Here is a 20,517-nt window from a genome sequence, read left to right on the forward strand (position 1 = left end):
AATGCACTGTACACATCGATACCATGTATATGTCAGTTTTCGATCATTTTCTCTTTTTTTCGCTATTTCATCATACGGAGTACAACCCCTTTAATACACATTTATCAATACGCAGTATATATGAGAAGCCCGGTAAGCGTTTGAAAATGAAATAAATTATAGAGCAAAAACAAATGCATGAGCATAACTACGGGTCATTGACACAAAAACCTTTTCATTTGCACCACAACGTTCGCAAAATTGAGCATTTTAACATTTAAAACAACACATAGTAAAACCTATGTGGAACTACATTCCTTGATTTTTGTATTGAATAAAAACTCTGCAAAGGAAAAACAAGAAACCATGCTCACTGTTTACGGGGTTGGAACGCATATCAAAAGGTTGCGGCTTCAATGATTACCGCCGTCTGTATACTACGCAATGAATACTCATAAAAGAAGTAGTAATCTTAATGAAGACATTTTCAGGAACCATTTACGTCATTTTCTACTTTTTTTACTTTTTCTCTCTCTTCTATTCTTCTTACTTAGTTACTTAAATTACGTTCTATTTCTATTTAACGCTACGTTTAGGCGCAAATTATTAATCAATTATATACTTATAGGGGTAAAATTTTTATTCAGTATCAATATATAGAACATTAATGTTGAATTAGGTAAATATTACTCCTGATTCAAACATAACAATACATACAATGCAAGACATATAGTGCAGTATGAACGGATGTCAAATTAAACAATTAGTTTGATACAACATATACATAATGACAATTATAATATGTGCAAATAAATTTAAATCAGTAAATTATAATTTAAGGTATGATACTATATAATTTTTAACTAACAACTAAATATTTTGGCTCATCACTTATCATAGCTAAGCAGAATTACAAACATTTGATAACTATTTAAAATTCTACTAAACAATTTATCCTTAAACGTTGTTGCTATATATGTACCCTTTTCCAAGCCAAAGACAAAAACGAAACACCCTAAGCAAACGTTAGGACTTGGCAATCAAAAGTTATCTAGATGACTATAATACCAAAAAAATAGTTTCCATAACATGTGACTCGTTATATGAATATAATCATTCAAACACACTGTGGTAGCTAGTAATATATGATTCTATAATCATTTCGTTCGTATAATTAGTTAGAATTATATGTGTATAATACATATTCTATGTTATGCCTTGATTGTAGAAAATGTCTTATAAGTATATAACATATATTTACTTTTTTAATATATACGAAGTAAAGCCCAGAATTTTCATAAAAATATATATTTACAAATATTGACAAAAGTATGGAAAAAAATTACGGTGTATTTACACTAACACTTTATTATTTCAAATGCCTGATATATGCATTCCGTATATAGCTTTCTAGTTTCTCATAAATATATAAAATTATGCCACCTGAAAATCTAGTGATGCCTTTAATACAGCTTTTTTAAAATCCACTCCCTGTAAACACATCACTGTCCCTTGTTTCCGTTTAACATAATACAATATGCTTATCAATAATAGAACATAAATCACTGCATTCAAGCGTATTACTTCGCTTAAGTTTAAATACCTTAATGTCCATTAAGGGAAATTTAATTGTTTTTTCACATTGGCTGTGTGTATACCGTTAGTACTTCGGTTGTAATCATCATTATCATCTTCATGTATACATGGTTTACTTAATGCTCATAGGATTTCCAAAACAAAACACAAATCCGAATTGATTAAATATATTTGAAATATTATGCCTGATTAATTCAACTAGTCACATTTGTTGCTTTATATAGCGTGGATATAAGTCCCAGCCGGTGTATGATTTCCATGGTCATGGGCGTCGGATGGGGGATCAACATAATCGTAGTGGCAAACGATTTTGTTGGAAGATACTTGGTGTTCTTCCATAACCAATTGTGGTGATGTGTTCTCAGAGGCACTCGCAGATAGTTTTTTCTTTAAACAATTGTATTCAATATCAATATAATAACCATGAGGAAATGACACGATTAGTTTAAAAATATAGATTCCAAGTGGTATTAAGCCACTGAAGACAGGGATTAACGATTTTATCTAACGGTCTGTTTCTTATACATATAATTAATATAGATTGACGAAATTAACGAAAACCTACTAGATCGTGAAGCGCAGTTGTCTGAAAAGAAGGCTGAACAGCATCGTACACATGGCTACTAGGGTCGATACCTTCAGGTCTTCTTCGGTGTAGAAACGTTTCATACGCTGTGTCAAACATAAATGCTCTGATAAAGTTGTCATGGTTTTCGCTAATGAAATGCACAGAGGCGAATTTTCGCAGACAGCTTCAACACTTGGGATACAGTTGGGGCTACTTCAGAGTATGAACACATTAATATTAACAAGGCACAACGAACAATAACAAATAACTCGACTTGAGCTATACATACATTGCTTAACAAGTTGCCTTTTGTTGCATACATAAAGTTGAAATAATATTGATAATAATATTTTATTTTTATACGTATCTACACAAGTACCATGAGGTTTGAATCGACGAAAGAGAAGCACGGTCAACGTTGTTGCTAGTGAAAGTAGTAAGGCTCCTGATAAAGCATAAAGGACCGACATTTGCCATTGTTGGCCTACAACGGCTGCAGGGTTGGTGGTTGTTTCTGCAATTAGATAACAGCTCCTGCTCAGGTTTTCAGTTTGGTAAGTACCTTCAAAGGCTTGAAGATACATTGTGCATGTTTCATTTTTAGTCAGAATTATTGTTCCTACAATTTTCATAACGCTGTACCCGTTTTCCGTGCACATCTTTAGTCTCTAAAAGTAGAGTGCATTTAAACACCTCAAGTCCTGAACAACTGTTTATTTTCCATTGTGATGTCCATTGGAAATGAAAAACGGAGGAAAATGCAAAAGAAACACAATAAGATAATGTCGACCTTCATTCAGTTTTACCGACGCAATGTTGCATAGTGTGTTAGAAATGCTTATTTAACACAAAAATCAGTGAGTTCCTCTATGTGATGAACATTCATGTTTTCTACCGATAGAAGTGACTCCGTAAAACATCTCAATATATTGTCTTTCCTAAGTGACTGTAATTTATGAATTGTCTCGTTTTCGAGATATTTAATACAAATATCAAATAAAAAATATTGGTAAAATACATAATACGATATATTTAATCAAATTCATTTTGAATAAAAGGTATAATAATTATCACGATATATTAAATCAAATTCCTTTAAAATAATAGTTATTATACTTATCACGATTTATTTAATCCAATTCCATTTTAAAGAAAGTTATAATACTTATCACGATATATTTAATCAGATTCCTTTTGAATAAAAAGCATTATACTTATCACGATATATTAAATTCAATTCATTTAAATTAATAGTTATTATACTTACCACGATATATTAAATTAAATTCCATTAAAATAATAGTTATTGTACTTATCACGAATTATTTAATCCAATTCCATTTAAAAGAAAGTAACAATATTATCACGATACATTTAATCAGATTCCATTTAAATAATAGTTATTATACTAATCACGATATATTTAATCGAATTCCTTTTTAATAATAGTCAATTTCTATTTAAATAATAGTTATTTTATTTATCACGATATATTCAATCAATCGTTATTTAAATAATAGTTATTTTAATCAGATTCCATGTAAATAGCGGTTTAAGGTTGATTGCGAGTGTGGCCGATAGTTGTGAAAATAACGAGTACGTACCTGAACAAGATACTTTATAGCTTTTATTCAAATGCAATGGGAAATAATCGCATCTTGTTGAACATGTTATGGTCCTCCCAACACTGTCTTGGACCACTTTGTAAAGCACGTTGGAAAAGGAACGGTAATTCCCACTTTTACCATAAGTCCAATTGTTCCTAAGAACGTATCTCAAATCATCGTTGTCATTTGACCATTCAATTTTGCATGATTTTTGATTTGTTTCACAAGACAAACTTAAGAAACGGACTGAAACATTGTTGTTATATATATGTATTTTGTTTACGCATATGGAAAGGTCCGATGGCGGATCTAAAAACAGAAAAGGGCAAGTTTTTAAACATAAATGCTACCGTTTTCAATTCAGACAATACAAAAATATAATGTGTATTTGTTGATGATAAAAACCCAGACAATGGATTACACTACGAAAACAATATGTTTTAATTAATTGCCAATAATACAAACGTTACCATTGAAAATGTATTTTTATTAAATGTGTTATTACTGATCACAATTTTGCTGTTTAACGTTTACCAATACGCGTGTTATATACAATCACGTTAACTTACATGTCATACTGATGTTTCGGCATATTGATACATTTTTAAAACCAATGTCTACTTTGCTTTGGCTAGTGCAACACAATTCTTTTCCATTCCAAGTTTTATGAGTCTTTGTCACCTTCGCTCGACTTGTTTAAGTATGAGAAGATTCATTATATATATCAGTTTGGTCTACATCAGCAAGCAAGACTGTACCAACGTGTATTTTTATTTCAGGAGCTGGTATAGCATTGTGCACATCACATATTGTTGTCGAGCTTTCTCCATCAAGAAATTCAGGAAGTGTTAGCACGGGCGGGTTACCTTTTTCTTAAATTTAAACACAATGATAAACAACATTTAACATTATACAAGATCGAATAATTTCAACCTTCACAAAATAACGAATTATAACTTGCCAGTATGTTTCCCGTTGCTTACCTACGTTACATAAAGTCCCATGCACTTCGTAGGGTGTTTCGAGGGATGAATAAAAAACCTGACATGTCACATTCTGTCTTGACAGTCCAGCCATTTGTAGATTGACGTTATGAAATCGGTACGACCCTTTGTTCCCTTCGCTTTCAGGAAGAACAAATGAATCCTGTCCTATTAAAAGTAACACTTGCACGGGTTCGGGTTCGATTCCAAGTTCAGTTTTGCAATAAACGTGGGAGTCTCTATATACATAGATACATTCTGTTGTAATAAAGTCGGGGGACATTGGACCGAGAACTGGGTAACTTGGTTTGTCTGAAAAAATATCACAAATTATTTAAATCACTTGGAATACAATATCAGCTTTTAAATTGCAAATAAAAATAAAGGTTTTCCAAACTGCTGCTCATGAATTAAATATCTGAAAGCATACACTATCCTTGTACTTATATGTTATGTCTTCTGTTCAAAGCTGACGTATAAAACAAAATTGATCTTTGAAAAACAGAATACTCGATGAAGTAAGATCAAGGTACCTGAAATTTGAAGTTGCACAAGATTCGTGTAGCTTTCTAAATTGCAATTTAAAATATATGAGCCTTCAAATGTTTCTCTGAAATTGAATATAGTCAATATGTACAAATAATTAGACAATACGTCCTCTTCGTAAGAACCATTTCGAAGCTGTAGCTCATGCATGTCTTTCTTCCATTTCCATGTAAACTCTTTGCGCTTTATGGATTGATCTGACGGAAAATATCCAAGTTTGACTTCCGCGCCTCGAACAACCGGACTTAGAATCATGAGTGCTCCACATTGGCCTTCAATATCTGCAAATTATAACAAAATGATAAATGTTTACGTCACAACAAAATCATATATAGTAATTTGTGGTTGTAAAAAGCATACATCCACAAACACTTAAACGTAAATTAGAAAGTTACAATTGCCATTATTTAACAATAAATATTTTTCAATTATTCCTGAAACAATTGAAGCTAATTAATGTAACCTGATTGCCTAGATTGAACATTGAAAATATGTGTATCATAAATAAATGCCAAGAAATTATTGTTTAAGTATTGTACAAAAGAAATAAGGGGCAAAAAATCTTGCATGATGCCGTCAGGAGACTTCAATAAACAACAAAAACACCCTAACCCGAAAAAGAGAACAAAATATACAAAAAACACAATCAATGAAAAATGAGGTTTCCGCCTTGAAACGGTCAGTGATATTTACCTTTCATATTTAAAGATGTTATTGTTGTTCTAATTGTTTTGTTTGATGAACATTCGGCGTAGAAAATAGATCCGTTGTATTCAGACGAAGCCTTCCATTTCAAGAAGAATGACCCATCTTCCGAAGATCTTTTAACATCTGCCCCATTCATTGTTTGGACATATGTATTACCATCCATTATGTATCTCCATGCTACATCACATCCCCAAGGATGGAACGGTGTTGCTTTCAGTGTCACCTCCCTGTTTACAAAAGCTGGTCCTACCACTGATATCATTCCATATTGGTTCCTGGCTGCACAGATGCACCTAAACAGAACTGAAATAGCGGTTGCAAACCAATAACAAGTACACATTTCATCCTCAAAAATGATATTTGTCAAGTTCTTACTTTTTTCAGGTTGTAATGGTTGTTCCAGTCTGACGTACAACGAAGCATTATCTCGCGTAGTCATGGCAATGACCAATGTGTTAATATCGAAACATTCAGAGAAAACAAAGAACGACTCGTGAAATGTTTACATAATACAAACTTTAAATTACACCGATGTTTCTTTTAAATGTAACATTTTCTAGATAGTATTAAATTTATTTGAAAACGATTTCAAAATCATTACGAAGAAAAATAGTCTTCGATTTATACTACCTACTTCAACTACTAGTTTTACTCTACAACTTAACACTCCTCATTTTATTACAGAGATCAATATTCAAGTTTTGAAGTACATAACAGCTATAATTATAAAAATATATTTAAACAAGGTTTGTAGAACGGAAACGCTTACTGAGATTAAATATCAGAGTAAACAGGCAACACTTATCCATTACACCTGCGCGGTAACAAGTACAAAGAGTATTAATTATCCGCGGTAGTTTGACATTTGGACACGATATTAAATAAGGAAAAAAATTATCTCGCTCTTTCAGTAAACAATAATAGTCCAAAGTCTGCTATTCTTTTAAAACAATCAACAATGGTACATTAAACCACTGAATGTGGTAACATTTAATGTCCGCTTGTAATTCAGTAAACAATATCACGCCGCCCAGTCTTCTCCCGATGGCAAGCTAGTTGCTAACCCCGCTCCTCTAGGCAGACAGAGGCTACAAGGAACATACCACGGTTTATATTACAAGCCCGGTACATCCAGGGGATTCAACACCGCCTCATTCCTTTGTTATATAAAGGCCAGATTAAGGACTAAGACAGTTCCGAACTGAAATTATCATGATTAGGAAATGTGTTGATCTTTTCTTGTTTGTCGCTAATAATGTAGCCGAGGTTCAAATGTATAACTAATATGCTAAAATATAGAATACATAATAGTAAGTCCGATCATCTCATTTTATGTGCAACCATTTTCTTGGCAAGTTTGACAAAGTCAGTGATGTCAATAGGCGGTGAAACGCAATGTTTTACCTCCATAAGAATATATTAAGAGCAGGTATTATATATCAATGTTTTAAAATATTGCTTCAGTCGTAGTGAAAGGTGAACTTTCATTGTATAATTTGCATAAGAACACATACAATGTTCCCTGAAAAGATAATTCAAGACTTGCATTGCTGAAGGCATTTAACCCCTTCCCTAGTAATTATGCTTAAACAATGAAACAATTCCCGGCCTGTATGTATACTGTATATAGTGCTGTAGGTACATTATTCAATACTTACATTGCCAAACATTTAGTCCAATAGATTTAATTGCTTCGTCACGTAAAGGAGTGCATCGAAGTTTTTTTTTAATAATTAATAATTATCTTTATATCACAGATCTCTTGCATTTTGTCATAAAAATAAATCAACGTTAAGTGCAATAATTCTCCTGATTATATGCATTGTTTATTCATTCCACGCAGCCCTATTGGCATTTTGTAACTATGAACGGACCCTAAAATCCGCATGTAAGCTACTTATTACCAAGCGGTAAAAAATCAGTCTATTGATTTTTTTTTAATGAACGTACAGTTTTGAAGGGAAATGTATGCCACAAGCTGAAAAGCTGTTTTCGCTAACTCATACACACATGAATTAGTGTCTTACCTAACGTAAACCTGATTGCGTGTGTATTTGTTTACCGAGCTGACTTAATCGACGGCTAAATGTTAACAGTTACAAAAACAATATCAATAAAAATAAAGCGAAGCAGAAGAATGGTGCATAATACTATCTACAAAGCGAGCCAATTTATACCTGACATCCCCATGTATTACGATTATAAGTTGGATATTTTTTTAACACACATGCAATCAAGCGCCAATATAGAAAAGGGGTTTTAAATATATTTTGCAAATTTCATTTTAACAGAGTAGCAAATCGTTCGTTTTTAGAACTATTCCGCCATCGACTGGTAACGTGCTAGAACTGGCTGAATCCATCGCGAGATTTTATCAATGGTCTCAAACTGAGGCTACATCCGCATTATCCGTAAGCAGTGGTGTCAATTAAACCGGGATGCTTCTGAAAATCGATTTTTTTTATTAAAAACAAATGTTGAAGTGTGGTCATGGTCAATTTTCGACGGGGTCCTAATTTCATGTTAACCCTCAAATTCAGACCTGTTTTTGCCTGTTAGTTCAGATTTGCTATTTAAAAAAAGCATAATAATGCTTAGCTGCAAAACTCCATCTAGCACGTAAGAGTATGTTTTGACCCTGTTAAAGTTAGACAATAGGAACAATATTGAAAAAAGGCTTATAAAACCTATCAAAAACAAAATGTGCGCCGCCTTGTTTGTACAAATATCTAATTCATTTGTATGAGCATATAAATTACAATTTCATGATCAGATATTAATCCATTGTTTGTACATTTTCAAACTCACAAAAGTGTTTCTGGAATTGTATGTAACAAAAATACGTATGGTTATCATCTTTAAAAAATGATGCTCAAAAGTCCTGCAAGTTTTTTCTTCTTGCGGATGTTTCAGAATGCTCTTAGTCGTACGGGATTCCCTCACCCTACCCAAGTTCTAAGCGGGAGGAGACACTATTTTTCGAACCTTCTTATGTTCTCAGTTGGTGTAAAACTCTTCCTCGACGCATTGTACCCACGATCTGATCGAGAGGATACACTTTCGACCCTACCTATGTTCGTACGGTGGATAACACCCTTCGCGACCGTACCGATAGTCGGACCGAGAGAAGATACCCTCAGTCGAACCTACCCATGTTCTAAGAGGGAAGACACGCTATTTCTCGACCCTCCTCATGTTCTTAGCGGGTGTAGAACTCTTCCTCGACCCTACCCATGGTATGACCGAGAGAAGACACACTTGTCAGATGTATTGAAATATCAATTTAAATATTTAAATTAGTTAAAACAACAAACTTAGTTGAATAAATAAAAGTCAAAATGAGAATGGGTTCATATATTTAATATGTAAATGGTTCGAATTTTTAAGATGTTTGATATTATTTAAGGTAAATTTTAAAATTGTCTTCATAACGAAAACGTTTTAATAAGTAGCTTAACACGTCAACCCTGGCTGAATATGAGACACAGAAGTGGATAATCTTAAAAACAGCCTTTCTTGATAAACGCTGGTCTATTAAGGTAATCGATAAATAGTTTGCACACATTCGAAAAGTATACACACTCAGTTAGTTTGTCCTACTTTGAGCCTAAGCCGGTCCATTATAACGCCATATCCATTTTACATGTATTCATACTAACAGTCGATGAGCTTTTTAAGACTCTCGAAAAGTTAATTCCTTTATCAGTGCAACATATGTGTAGATAAACACATATATAATAAGGATATATTTTATAAGTCAAGGATGCATTTATTCATATTACTGTCCGCTTCATCAGTGCACTGTTTTCAACGTATGTAATTTTTTTTACCGAAATAATTATATGTTTAGGAAAAACTCAGATGTTTCATTATTATGAGATTCCTGATAAGCCTCAATGACTGTTTCATTATCAAATCGAATATTGTTTAACTGTTGATATTATTTCATTGAACGTTTTTACATGTCTAATGATGAAAATAATGTAAAATGACAATAATAATTAGAGTACATTAATATTCTGCGCCTACTCATCAAAACCTTCTTTTCTGTTTTCGTATTATTTCATATTGCTATTTACAATTACCAGTGCAATGCATATTGTTATTGTTGTTTTTGTTATTGTCGTAATTGTGTTGTTAATGTTGATCATTTCTGCAGAATCGTTTTTTTTTCGCTTTTGCCCCATCCTGTTCTTAAAGAAAATGGAAAAGTATATCTATTTCGCCCACTCGATCCATTTTTTTTCTGCCAACATCAAAACAATAAACAAGTATGTGTTATATACCGTCATTTGGGTAATAAACTATATCCAACTTTCGAAAGAGAAGCTAGTTTGTGTTGCATTTAAATATATAAAACAGTATATAAATTTCTGCTTTTGTTGTCGGAAAAGGTAGACTCAGTTACATCGTAGCCATGTGAAATGTTAAATGAGAGCCAATTAACGTAGCAAAAACTTGAACCTAGTCAATGCTTCCATGGAGTCTGGTTGAAATCCGAGCATACATCACACTTTTAATTTGTTAAAGATGTAGGATTGCGATTTTTACATCGTGTTTCCTTTTTCTCGCAATGGTAACTATTTCTCTACAAATCAACGGCGAAATACATACGTGGTGCACAGGTATCCAAAATGACATATCATGTATAACAGTGGTTGTATCCTTTTGTTGTTAATGTTACATATAGCAACTTCAAACAACAATGACACTCATACTTACAGCATGTTTGTTATTGCATTCATTTTTATTGCATTTGTTTATTATTACATTGGTTTATTATTACTTTTATCAACTACAAAGATCCAGCCACCTTATATCATTTTGTTAAAATTTTCATTTGTTACTATCATCGTATGGGCCAATTTGATGTTAAATAATTAATTTTGAGTATATGCTTGTTCAGAAAAAAAGACTTAACGTTGTGAGTTAGGATTCGGGATCTGGTTATCTAAAAAATGAATGGAAACTACTAGAGCATGCACAACGGCAATAAATTATGTATTGTAATTTGGTGTAAATGTACTAGTTTCAAACCCGGAAAAAAACAATCCACTGCATGAACAATAGACATCACACACATACATTATTGTTGCGACTATATCATAAGTAGCAAAATATCGTTTATAATTAAATGTTTTAGTTACCACATCAAACCAGACAGTGAAACCCTGAACTGGTTTAGGATTCAACGTGACTCAACGTCTAAATGGTGTAAACATGCTTACGACAAAACGTGAGTTACCTAAAATATTTGGTAATCACCGGCTTGAGTCAGCTTGGGAATGGGGGCAAACCAGTTTATGATTTATCAACAACAAACGTATTTCAAAATGGCATAAATAAACGTATAAGGTGTGTAAGTTGTCTGCAGCAACTTTAAAACAATAGCAACAAAATTAAAACTTCACACAAACCTTAAGTACTCGACGACAAATACAAACAATAACATTAAGTGAATATTAATACAGATGGAGTAACAGTGCTGACTCCTCCCAACTACGGTACAACCTGATAAAATACCCGTCTAACATCAATCGTCAAATCTAACACAACCCATAGGTTTAAATGTATGTACTCATATATGTTATAATGGTATGACCATTGTACAAAACCTAGACTAGACACATGTCTTAGTACATATTTAAATCTTTACACTCATATGTGTAATAATTTTATGATCTTTGTACAAAACCTAGACTAGACAGTAGACAAATTTTGAGGTACAAGTTTAAATCAATACACTCACATGTGCAATAATAGTATGATCTTTGTTAAGCAAACTATGATAAGTAAATACAATATGAAAACAGGAGTTTGTGATTTTTTATTAAGTAATCAAAAAAGCAAGTAAGTAAATGAGTAAATACATTAATAGTTAATTAACTTGGCATGTGCAAGAATTAAGAATTGAATATAATATCAATGTATAAAACACTATTCCCATTGATAAGTACAAAACCAGATCAATTAAGAACACTCTCATTTTGGAGGCTATCCAATTTCCGTCCTGTTATGTTTTGTACATGCTGAAAATTAACGCAGTGTGCCGTTCCTGTTATGACTTAAATTGGCTGCAAAATTAAGAAAAATAGAGGGGAAAAATGAATAAAAAAAGAAAGTATTGTATTGAAGGCTTCTCGATATAATCTTGTATGTTATCCCGCAGGAGAAGACCCGTTCTGATATGCGTTTTTAAAGTAATTTACTTCCGGTGAAGAAACCTTTTTGCTTTCCTGATAAAAACTGAGATTTCATTCTTATTTACCTTAAAATCTCGCCGGGTTCCCCTTATTGTTCAAACGCGAGAGAAAATACAAGGGCAAATAAAAAACGTGTTTTCAAATAAAAGAAAATGTGTGGGTCAATATGACTATTGAACAAACTGCAAATGCTAATGAAAAAAACATATTGAAGAATACTTTTTTAAAAGCCATTTTGATCCCAACAATAATAATCATGGGTATCGAACGTATTTACAATCGATACTACGGTAAAATCAAAAGAAAGCATATGGAACAACCGCAAAAGTAGACCTAATAACGCAGCAATTTTATAGAGAGTAGTATGACAAGGATGTAAAATCTATCGAACATTTGAATTATTACAAAAAAAAAATGTCTGAAACAATTCAACAACAATTTACATTATTGGAACTAGTGATTTTCCGCTATACGATCTACTCATTTTTAGTTTTCCTGATGACTGAACATCTGGATTAATGTAATCGGCGGTTAACATATTTCACATCTACTTTCTCAAAGGTTAATTCAAGGTAAATAACACAATTAAAATGATCTACTCTTAATTAATTAGTCAACTTAAACCAGAAGGTAGGAATAGAAAATAAATTTGAAAAAGCACAAGTTTAACTTAACTCTATCCATGAAAAATATAGACATGAAACTTCGGCAATTCAAATAAATGCATACAAGTTAACAACGTTGAACACTGATATCTCAGGGTTATATGACTTTGCATAATAAACATTGACTCGAGCATCAACATGTTTTGGGAATGCCATATAAAGCTAAAGTTTACTAACTTATTCAATGGAGTTTGCTTAAGATAATTATTATACAAATCTATAAAAAAATCGAGTTATCACTTAAATCTTTCATCACTTTTAGCGTAATTAGCAAACTACTTTGAACAATTTTGATTGAAAAGGTGACAATAAGATAACATCGGGTGCCATATGTCTTCTATACCTTTAAAAACAACTAAGCATTGAAAAATGAATTGCAATATAATGAAGAAGAAACTGCCTTTAATAGAAGATGGCATCAATTAGAACAACAAATAATTTAATAGCTATTCTGTCTTATGAAGTTTAATGTTTAGGTTGGTATATCCAATTGAAATATGAATCGACTAGTTCCGAAATTTTAACTGGTTTATATTTATCCGTGTTAATATTAGTTCTTTGTTTTACATGACACACACTAGTGTTTATTTTTTGCATAAACGTGAATTTGGGCAATAAAAACAAAATTTCAGTAATCAAAATGATTTAATATTTTTAAGAGTAAAATCTACAGGTCACTGAAGACACTCAGGAAAAAAATGTTTGTTCTTTGATCTAGATTAACATTCGTCTGATGCATTTTGGCACGCATAATCTTTAACATGTGCTTTTGATATGGGGAACTCAATGTCAGCATACTCCGTCGGCGTATTCTTCCTGCTTGACGAAACTCTGGAGATAGCCTCTTGTATGAAGTTGATGTCCAAATCGGCGTACGCTAGGCCGTCGTCACCATGCTGTTGCTAAAATATATTTGGCATTTTAAGCAACTTACCACATGACATGATTAGTGAACACTAGTATAACACAAAGGAAAGAAATCCTTAGATGTGCAACTTTCATGTGATCATATTTGTAATTCTATCATGTTAACTCATCATCTTTGAATACATGAATGTTCGATTTTTTATGAAAGATTGCTTACCGGGCCTCACTGTTTGTAATAATGTTGTTCTCCATCAGAGTGAAGCTCAAAGAAGTTGGCTTATCTGCATTTCTTACCTTTTCCAGTCGAGAATACTGTTTAAAGTAAATTGAGTTACCTGCGTTTCAATCCCATGTGTGGCCGCCTGCCTCTGCGGGACTACGTACTGGACACCTTCTGTTGCTATGTGAAGTACGCCACTGTCCGACGAGGTGCCTGTTTTTATCAAGGTATCATTAATTGCTTTTATCGATAAACGTCCTTTAAGAGTAAGACATAATGATACAGAACCAAAAGTATAATACTGATGTGAAAACCCACAGAAAAACAAAACAATATACGACTGTCTTTGCAATTTTCATGTGGTTTTTGATATATGTTTTAAAAATAATAGCCATCAATAAACGTTTTGTTGACTGGATCCAAGCCTAGAAATGTCAATGTTGTAATTGTCATCGAAAACGAAATATTTGATAAAAAATCCTTGTTTCATTCTTTCTGGGGTAACAACTCAAAACTAAACTGATTAATATCGTATCAAATGAAATACCAGTAGTTACATCATTTAATTTGTATATGCGTATAGAGTAAATGTGCTGTGTTAGGTTATCAATTTGGATATGTTTATGTAATTATATCGATATGTTATGTAATAAACCCTTGTTCATCAAACAAATCAAGCAACATGTTTATCCGCAAGAGAAAATCAGGGGATTTTCAAAGGGTATATAAAGGATTTACGCATCTACGTAAAGCAAACTAAAAGATGGAAACATACCGCTGTGATGTTCAACACTGAAAGATAACAGCAATTATTTCATTTGTTTTATGGGAATAAGTACTAATACGAGTATAACTGATATAAACTTAAATATCTTTACTAATCAATGCACAATCTGCCTAATGTATCAACAATTTAGCTAATTCCAACTTTGTAACATTCAATGTACATCTGTGCGTCTGAATCATTAATTCGAAATAAAAAATGACGTTTGGTACATACATCTCTATTGTGTTGATTTCGTTGGCCTTTCGTCGTTTAAGTAATACACATCCTAAAAAAGATATTTGTTCACATAAACGTATATTTAATATTAGGTATAACTAATTTTCTTTGTGAATAATATTTTTTATTTTGTGATACTTGATTCAGATAACTCATTTTCTAGTGCATCGAAAGGTACTAAAACAAAATATAAGTATTATAAATATACGTTAATTAAAGAAAGTTGTAAAATTTAAAAGAAAGATAACGTGTTTTGCCCATACTTAATTATTTTTCGCACAAACTATTTGTATTCCCATTCTTGCCCTTGTCCTTTCTATAAATTAGTCTTTAATTGATCGCAATATTATATTTCATGCATTAATATGTTTAACTTATTTGGAAGTAATGATCAAAACAAGAAAAGCATATGATTTGGGTACGGATAAAATTAATATTAGCGATATTTTGGCGCTTTTCATAACCGTAGCGAATAATTATATGGTTTTATTTGCTATGATCATTAAGTTCTTGTGAGTTAAACATAATAATGCATTACAATTTTTAAAAAGCAGCAATCTAGATTGTGAACCTTTAAAGAATTTAAACCTACATTAAAAGAGTGTAATGTCTAACTAGAACAAAACAGAAAAAGAGAAAAATAAAATAAGAACTGCTTTTATTTATTTCTAACGCTAACGATACCAGAAGTCAATGCAGTGGCTAAATGATTCCTTAACGCCATTGCACCCTTTCAAAACTGCACGTTGTGACTGTTTGCAGAGAAATGAACTTTACTACAGTCAGTGTTTAAATTGATGAGAGCATTTAGGGAGCAAAAATCCTTACTTCCGATTCCAATTATCAACAAGATGCAGAATCCACAAAAAACGCCTATTCCAATTAGCACCTTGTTGACGACAGGAAATCGGGATGTTGAAGAAAATGTCTGATTGACTTTATCATGGGGTTGACTTCCTGAAATTGTTTGTTTCTAATTGAGTTGTAAATTTAAAAGAGAATCTGTCAACCTAAAATATAGGTGTAGAACTTTTTGATAACAGAAACAAAGTAAAACAAATAAATGTTTAAGAATAAATACTTATTGTTATACATTTTTAAGAAGTCTACTATTTAATTTTTGTTACAAATGGATTAAACATTATTTGTAAAAAACTATCATGATGTAACAATACATTGCAAAAGGCGAATCCTTTTAAAGAAAAAGATATATCCTTAATACGAAAAGTAGTGTAGAAATATTTCGGGAAGTAGCACAGTTAAAGAAATACACGGTATAGAGAAAACAACAGAACAGAACAGAACATATTTTATTACACGTAAACAACAGTCAGTATACATCTTAAGGTATATTAAACCCAAGTCTAGTTACAAGTGGTTAAAACACATTGAATGAAAAAAATGATCAAGATCTTACACTGAAACAAACCATTATCATATATGTTTCATTTAATGTGAACCATTTTTTATGATATGTCTTTAAAGTGTATGCAATGACAGTTAAGTGTAGTTTTCTTCAGAACGGCGCGCCAAATAGCACCCTAACGTAACTTCATTTCGGAATGACTTTGTTGAATTTGTGTCACAGCCCTATGCGCACTGACGTTTGGTTTGGAATAAAATCAACGGGCTAAAATGTGTAAACATTAACAACATTCAAAATGTTATTTCACTGTGAAGAATAGTGAGATATCTGTTGTTTTTTCACTGATGAAAATCTATAAATCAGCGGAGGGCATAAATATGTTTATGGCGTATGATTGCTTTGAAAGAAGAAAATACATGAAAAAAAGCAGTTTTGGTTTGGTTGAGAGTGATGACAAAACTCGAGAAAATGTATCAGATCGAGTACGTACCAGAAAACGATAATACATAGCTTGCATTCAAATGCGATGGGAAATGATCGCATTTTGTTGAACATGTAATAGTTACACCAGCCATGTCTTTAGTGACATTGAAGAGCACGTTGGAAACAGATCGGAAACTCCCACCTTCACGTTTCGTCCAGTTGGTGCTTTGAAGGTATCTTAAATTATCGTTGTCACTTGACCATTCAATTGTGCAAGGCGGATTTGACCCATCCGTTTCACAAGACATGTTGAAGAAACAGACAAAAACATTGTTGCTATATTCTTGCATTTTATTGACCGATATGGAGAGATCCGACGGTGGATCTGAAAACAATATAGGACAGTTTTTGATAACATATTGCATATAAAATACAAATTTTACCGTTTTCAATTCAGAAAATACAAAACATAAAATGTTTATTTTTACATTGATAAAAACTTACCAAAAATAGTAAAATGTTTCATTTATATTTCAATTGTACAAACATGTATTATGGGAAATAAAGTTTTATAAAACTTTAATACGCGTATTTTCAAAGATCTTTTTGAGTAAAACTTACATTTCATACTGATATTTAGGCATATTGGCACACTTTTAAAACCAAAGTCATGTTTACTATGCCTGGTGCAACACATTTCTTTTCCATTTGACATTGTATAAGTCTTTGTCGCCTTTACTCGACTTGTAAAGGTATACGAAGATATATTAAATGAATCAGTCTGTTGAACATCCGCTAGCAAGACTGAATCAACGTAAAGTTCTATTTTCGGAGCCGGGATAGCATTGTGCACTTCACATATTGCTGTCGAGCTTTCTCCATCAAGGAATTCAGGAACTGTTAGGATAGGCGGGCTACCTTTTTCTGAAGTTGAAACACAACGCTTAACAACATTCAACATTATACAAGATTTTAAATGTAAACTCCACAAAATACCGAATCATAGCTTGTCATTATGTGTCTACTATTTGCTTACCTACGTTACATAAAGTGCCGTGCACTTCGTAGGGTGCTTCGAGGGCTGAATTAGAAACCTGACATGTCACGTTCTGTCTCAACAGTCCAGCCATTTGTTGATGGACGTTATGGAATCGATACGACCCTTTGTTTTCGTGGCTTTCAGAAAGAACAAAAGACTTCTGTTCAATTGAAAGTAACACTTGTACGGGTTCGGTTCCATTTTCAGTTTTGCAATAAATGTCGGAGCCTCCATAAACATAGATACATTCTGTTGTTATAAAGTCAGGGGACTTTGGACCGAGAACTGGATAACTTGGTTTTTCTGTAAACAACACAAAGATTTAAAATATACAATATAAGCATTTAAAATGCAAATAAAAACTAAAGGTTTATCACATTGCTGCTCGTGCATTTATTACTGGAAAAAAAAACTGTCATCCTTTAACTTAAATGTCCTTTTATTCCAAGATGATATATCAAACAAAACCAATCTTTAAAAAATGAGAATATTCGATGAAGTAAAACCAAGGTACCTGGAATATGAAGCTGTACAAAATTCGTGTAGTCAACTAAATTGCAATTTAAAGTATAGCAGCCTTCAAATGTTTCATTGAAATTGAATATAGTCAATATGTACAAATACTCAGAAACCATTTCTTCTTCGTAAGAACCATTTCGTAGCTGTAGCTCCTTAGTGTCTTTCTTCCATGTTCGTGCAGTGTTTATTTGGCGCTCTAAAGATTGGTCAGACGGAAAATATCCAAGTTTGACTTCCGCGCCGCGAACAACCGGACTTAGAATTATAAGAGCTCCACATTGTCCAGCAATATCTGTAATTTATAACTAAAAATAACTGCAAACGTTACAATCAGATCAAATTTGTAATTTTTTACTGTATAGAACACTTATCCGTAAAGCAACTAAGTAAATTGAAAAGTAACAATTGGCATCTATGAATCAATTAATATTTTGAAATATTCATAAAACAATTGAAATGTAAACTAATTGATTTGACAAAATAATAATTACTTTTCGAACTTTTACCCATTTAATATTTGTATTCATTCAACTACCAAAAGAAACGAAAATATGCGTTCATAAATATATGCAAAGAAACAAATGATTGCACAAAAGAAATTAGTAGCAAAAAATCTACCATAATTTTCTCAGGAGAAAACAATGAACAAAAATCCAAACGAACCCTAACCCTAAGAAAGAGAAAAGAAAATACAACAAACTCAATCACCGCCTTGAAACGATCAGTGATATTTACCTGTAATATTTAAAGATGTCATGCTTGTTTTAATTGTTTCATTTGTTGAACAGCTAGCGTAGAAGTTAGATCCGTTGTATTCAGATGAAACCTTCCATTTTAAAAAGAATGACCCATCTTTTGAATATATTTTAGCATTTGTCCCATTCATTGTTTGTAATCTTGTGTTACCATCCATTATGAATCTCCATGCTACGTCACATCCCCAAGGAGAGAACGGTGTTGCTTTCAGTGTTACCTCCCTGTTCACAAAAGCTGGTTCTACCACTGATATCATTCCATATTGGTTCCTATCTGCACAGATGCACCCATACATAACTGAAATAGCGGTTGCAAACCAATAACAAAAAACACATTTCACCCTCAATAATGATATTTGACAAGTTATCAAGTGCAATTATGGACAGTCACCTTTTTATATATGTATACAATGTCACACAAGTCAAATTTATAAACAATGTGTTAAAATAGAAACATACTGAAATAATAAGAGCAATTTTGAAAATGTTTACGTAATACTAAACATTAAACTGGGGTTCTTTACATGCATCATTTTCTAATTGCTAATAAATTTATTCTTACACTATTTCAAATTCATTATCAAGAAAAGAAATTATTTATTTCCCACTTTAACTATTACTTTTACCGTACAACTTAACAATCCTCTTTTTAATGAACAGATCTACTTCCATTTTTTTAAGTACACAACAGCTAAAATGATATAAATATATATATTTAAACAAGATTTGTAAAAGAATACGCTTACTTAGATAAAATATAAGAGAAAACAGGTAGCACCTATCCATTATACTGGCGCGGTAATATATACAAAAGAGCATTGATGTGGAGCGCTAGTTAGACATGTGGACAATATCATAAATCGTGCTCACACTCTTTCAGTAAACACTAATAGTCCGAAGTCTGCTATTCTTTCAAAATAATCAACAATGTTGCATGAAACCACAAAATGCAGTAACATTAAATGTCCGCTTACTTGTGTGAACGATTTGTATACTCATTTATAAATGATTACTAAACTATCACGGAATTGGCATTGTATACATTGTTTATTCATTCCGCGCATCCGATTGGCATGTTTTAATTTAGGCTCCAATATCCGCATACAAGGTACTTATTTCCACGCGGTTAATTCAGTCGATTCACTTTTTTTGTAGGTATATACCATGTAAAACCATGAAAAATGTATGCCGCAAACTGAAAAGCTTTTTTAATTTGTTAAGTGCCGTATTTCTTCTAATGCCAACTGATTCTAGTTAGACATGTTTCTTAACGGTAGCCTGTAGGCACATTTTTCGAGTAGATTCAAATACATTAGAAACGCTTTTGTTCTTGTTGTTTGTGCTGTAGTTGAATAGATAAAAAAGATAAACATTACCTTTTGTGAAATTGGATATTCAGGTTAGTATCATGACCTGAAACATTGTTGCTGTGTAATAGTTTGTTTTTATTAAGTGAATGAGATACAGAAA

At 32.3% G+C, this 20,517-nt stretch overlaps 2 protein-coding genes across 2 annotated transcripts; both read right to left on the minus strand.

Moving 5' to 3' along the window:
• Window positions 1–684: 684 nt before the first annotated feature.
• Window positions 685–6,832, minus strand: LOC128235400 (uncharacterized). The gene is made up of 9 exons (XM_052950218.1): window positions 6,757–6,832; window positions 5,973–6,290; window positions 5,267–5,560; window positions 4,734–5,045; window positions 4,320–4,622; window positions 3,748–4,059; window positions 2,523–2,657; window positions 2,141–2,247; window positions 685–1,962 (listed from the first exon to the last, which is right to left on the minus strand). Exons 1-5 carry the CDS (start codon window positions 6,794–6,796, stop codon window positions 4,447–4,449), a joined length of 1,140 nt encoding a protein of 379 aa, XP_052806178.1. The 5' UTR covers window positions 6,797–6,832; the 3' UTR covers window positions 685–1,962; window positions 2,141–2,247; window positions 2,523–2,657; window positions 3,748–4,059; window positions 4,320–4,446.
• Window positions 6,833–13,345: 6,513 nt separating this feature from the next.
• Window positions 13,346–19,839, minus strand: LOC128233467 (uncharacterized). The gene is made up of 11 exons (XM_052947151.1): window positions 19,794–19,839; window positions 19,028–19,345; window positions 18,288–18,584; window positions 17,771–18,076; window positions 17,356–17,658; window positions 16,802–17,119; window positions 15,774–15,902; window positions 14,943–14,994; window positions 14,718–14,734; window positions 14,058–14,155; window positions 13,346–13,757 (listed from the first exon to the last, which is right to left on the minus strand). Exons 1-11 carry the CDS (start codon window positions 19,831–19,833, stop codon window positions 13,575–13,577), a joined length of 2,061 nt encoding a protein of 686 aa, XP_052803111.1. The 5' UTR covers window positions 19,834–19,839; the 3' UTR covers window positions 13,346–13,574.
• Between the last annotated feature and the right edge of the window lie 678 nt (window positions 19,840–20,517).

This window comes from Mya arenaria, chromosome 5 (assembly GCF_026914265.1).
Source record: "Mya arenaria isolate MELC-2E11 chromosome 5, ASM2691426v1".
Lineage (NCBI taxonomy): Eukaryota > Metazoa > Mollusca > Bivalvia > Myida > Myidae > Mya > Mya arenaria.

Excerpts from the sequence above, each read along its gene's own strand:
- LOC128233467 (XM_052947151.1), bottom strand. The coding sequence starts at position 19,833 with ATGGATAGGTGCTACCTGTTTTCTCTTATATTTTATCTAA. Across the intron at positions 15,903-16,801 it reads CTATGTATTATCGTTTTCTG|GAAGTCAACCCCATGATAAA; the intron begins GTACGTACTCGA and ends AAACAATTTCAG. Across the intron at positions 13,758-14,057 it reads CACATGGGATTGAAACGCAG|CAACAGCATGGTGACGACGG; the intron begins GTAACTCAATTT and ends AATATATTTTAG.
- LOC128235400 (XM_052950218.1), bottom strand. The coding sequence starts at position 6,796 with ATGGATAAGTGTTGCCTGTTTACTCTGATATTTAATCTCA. Across the intron at positions 5,561-5,972 it reads AACATCTTTAAATATGAAAG|ATATTGAAGGCCAATGTGGA; the intron begins GTAAATATCACT and ends TATAATTTGCAG. Across the intron at positions 5,046-5,266 it reads TGTGCAACTTCAAATTTCAG|ACAAACCAAGTTACCCAGTT; the intron begins GTACCTTGATCT and ends ATATTTTTTCAG.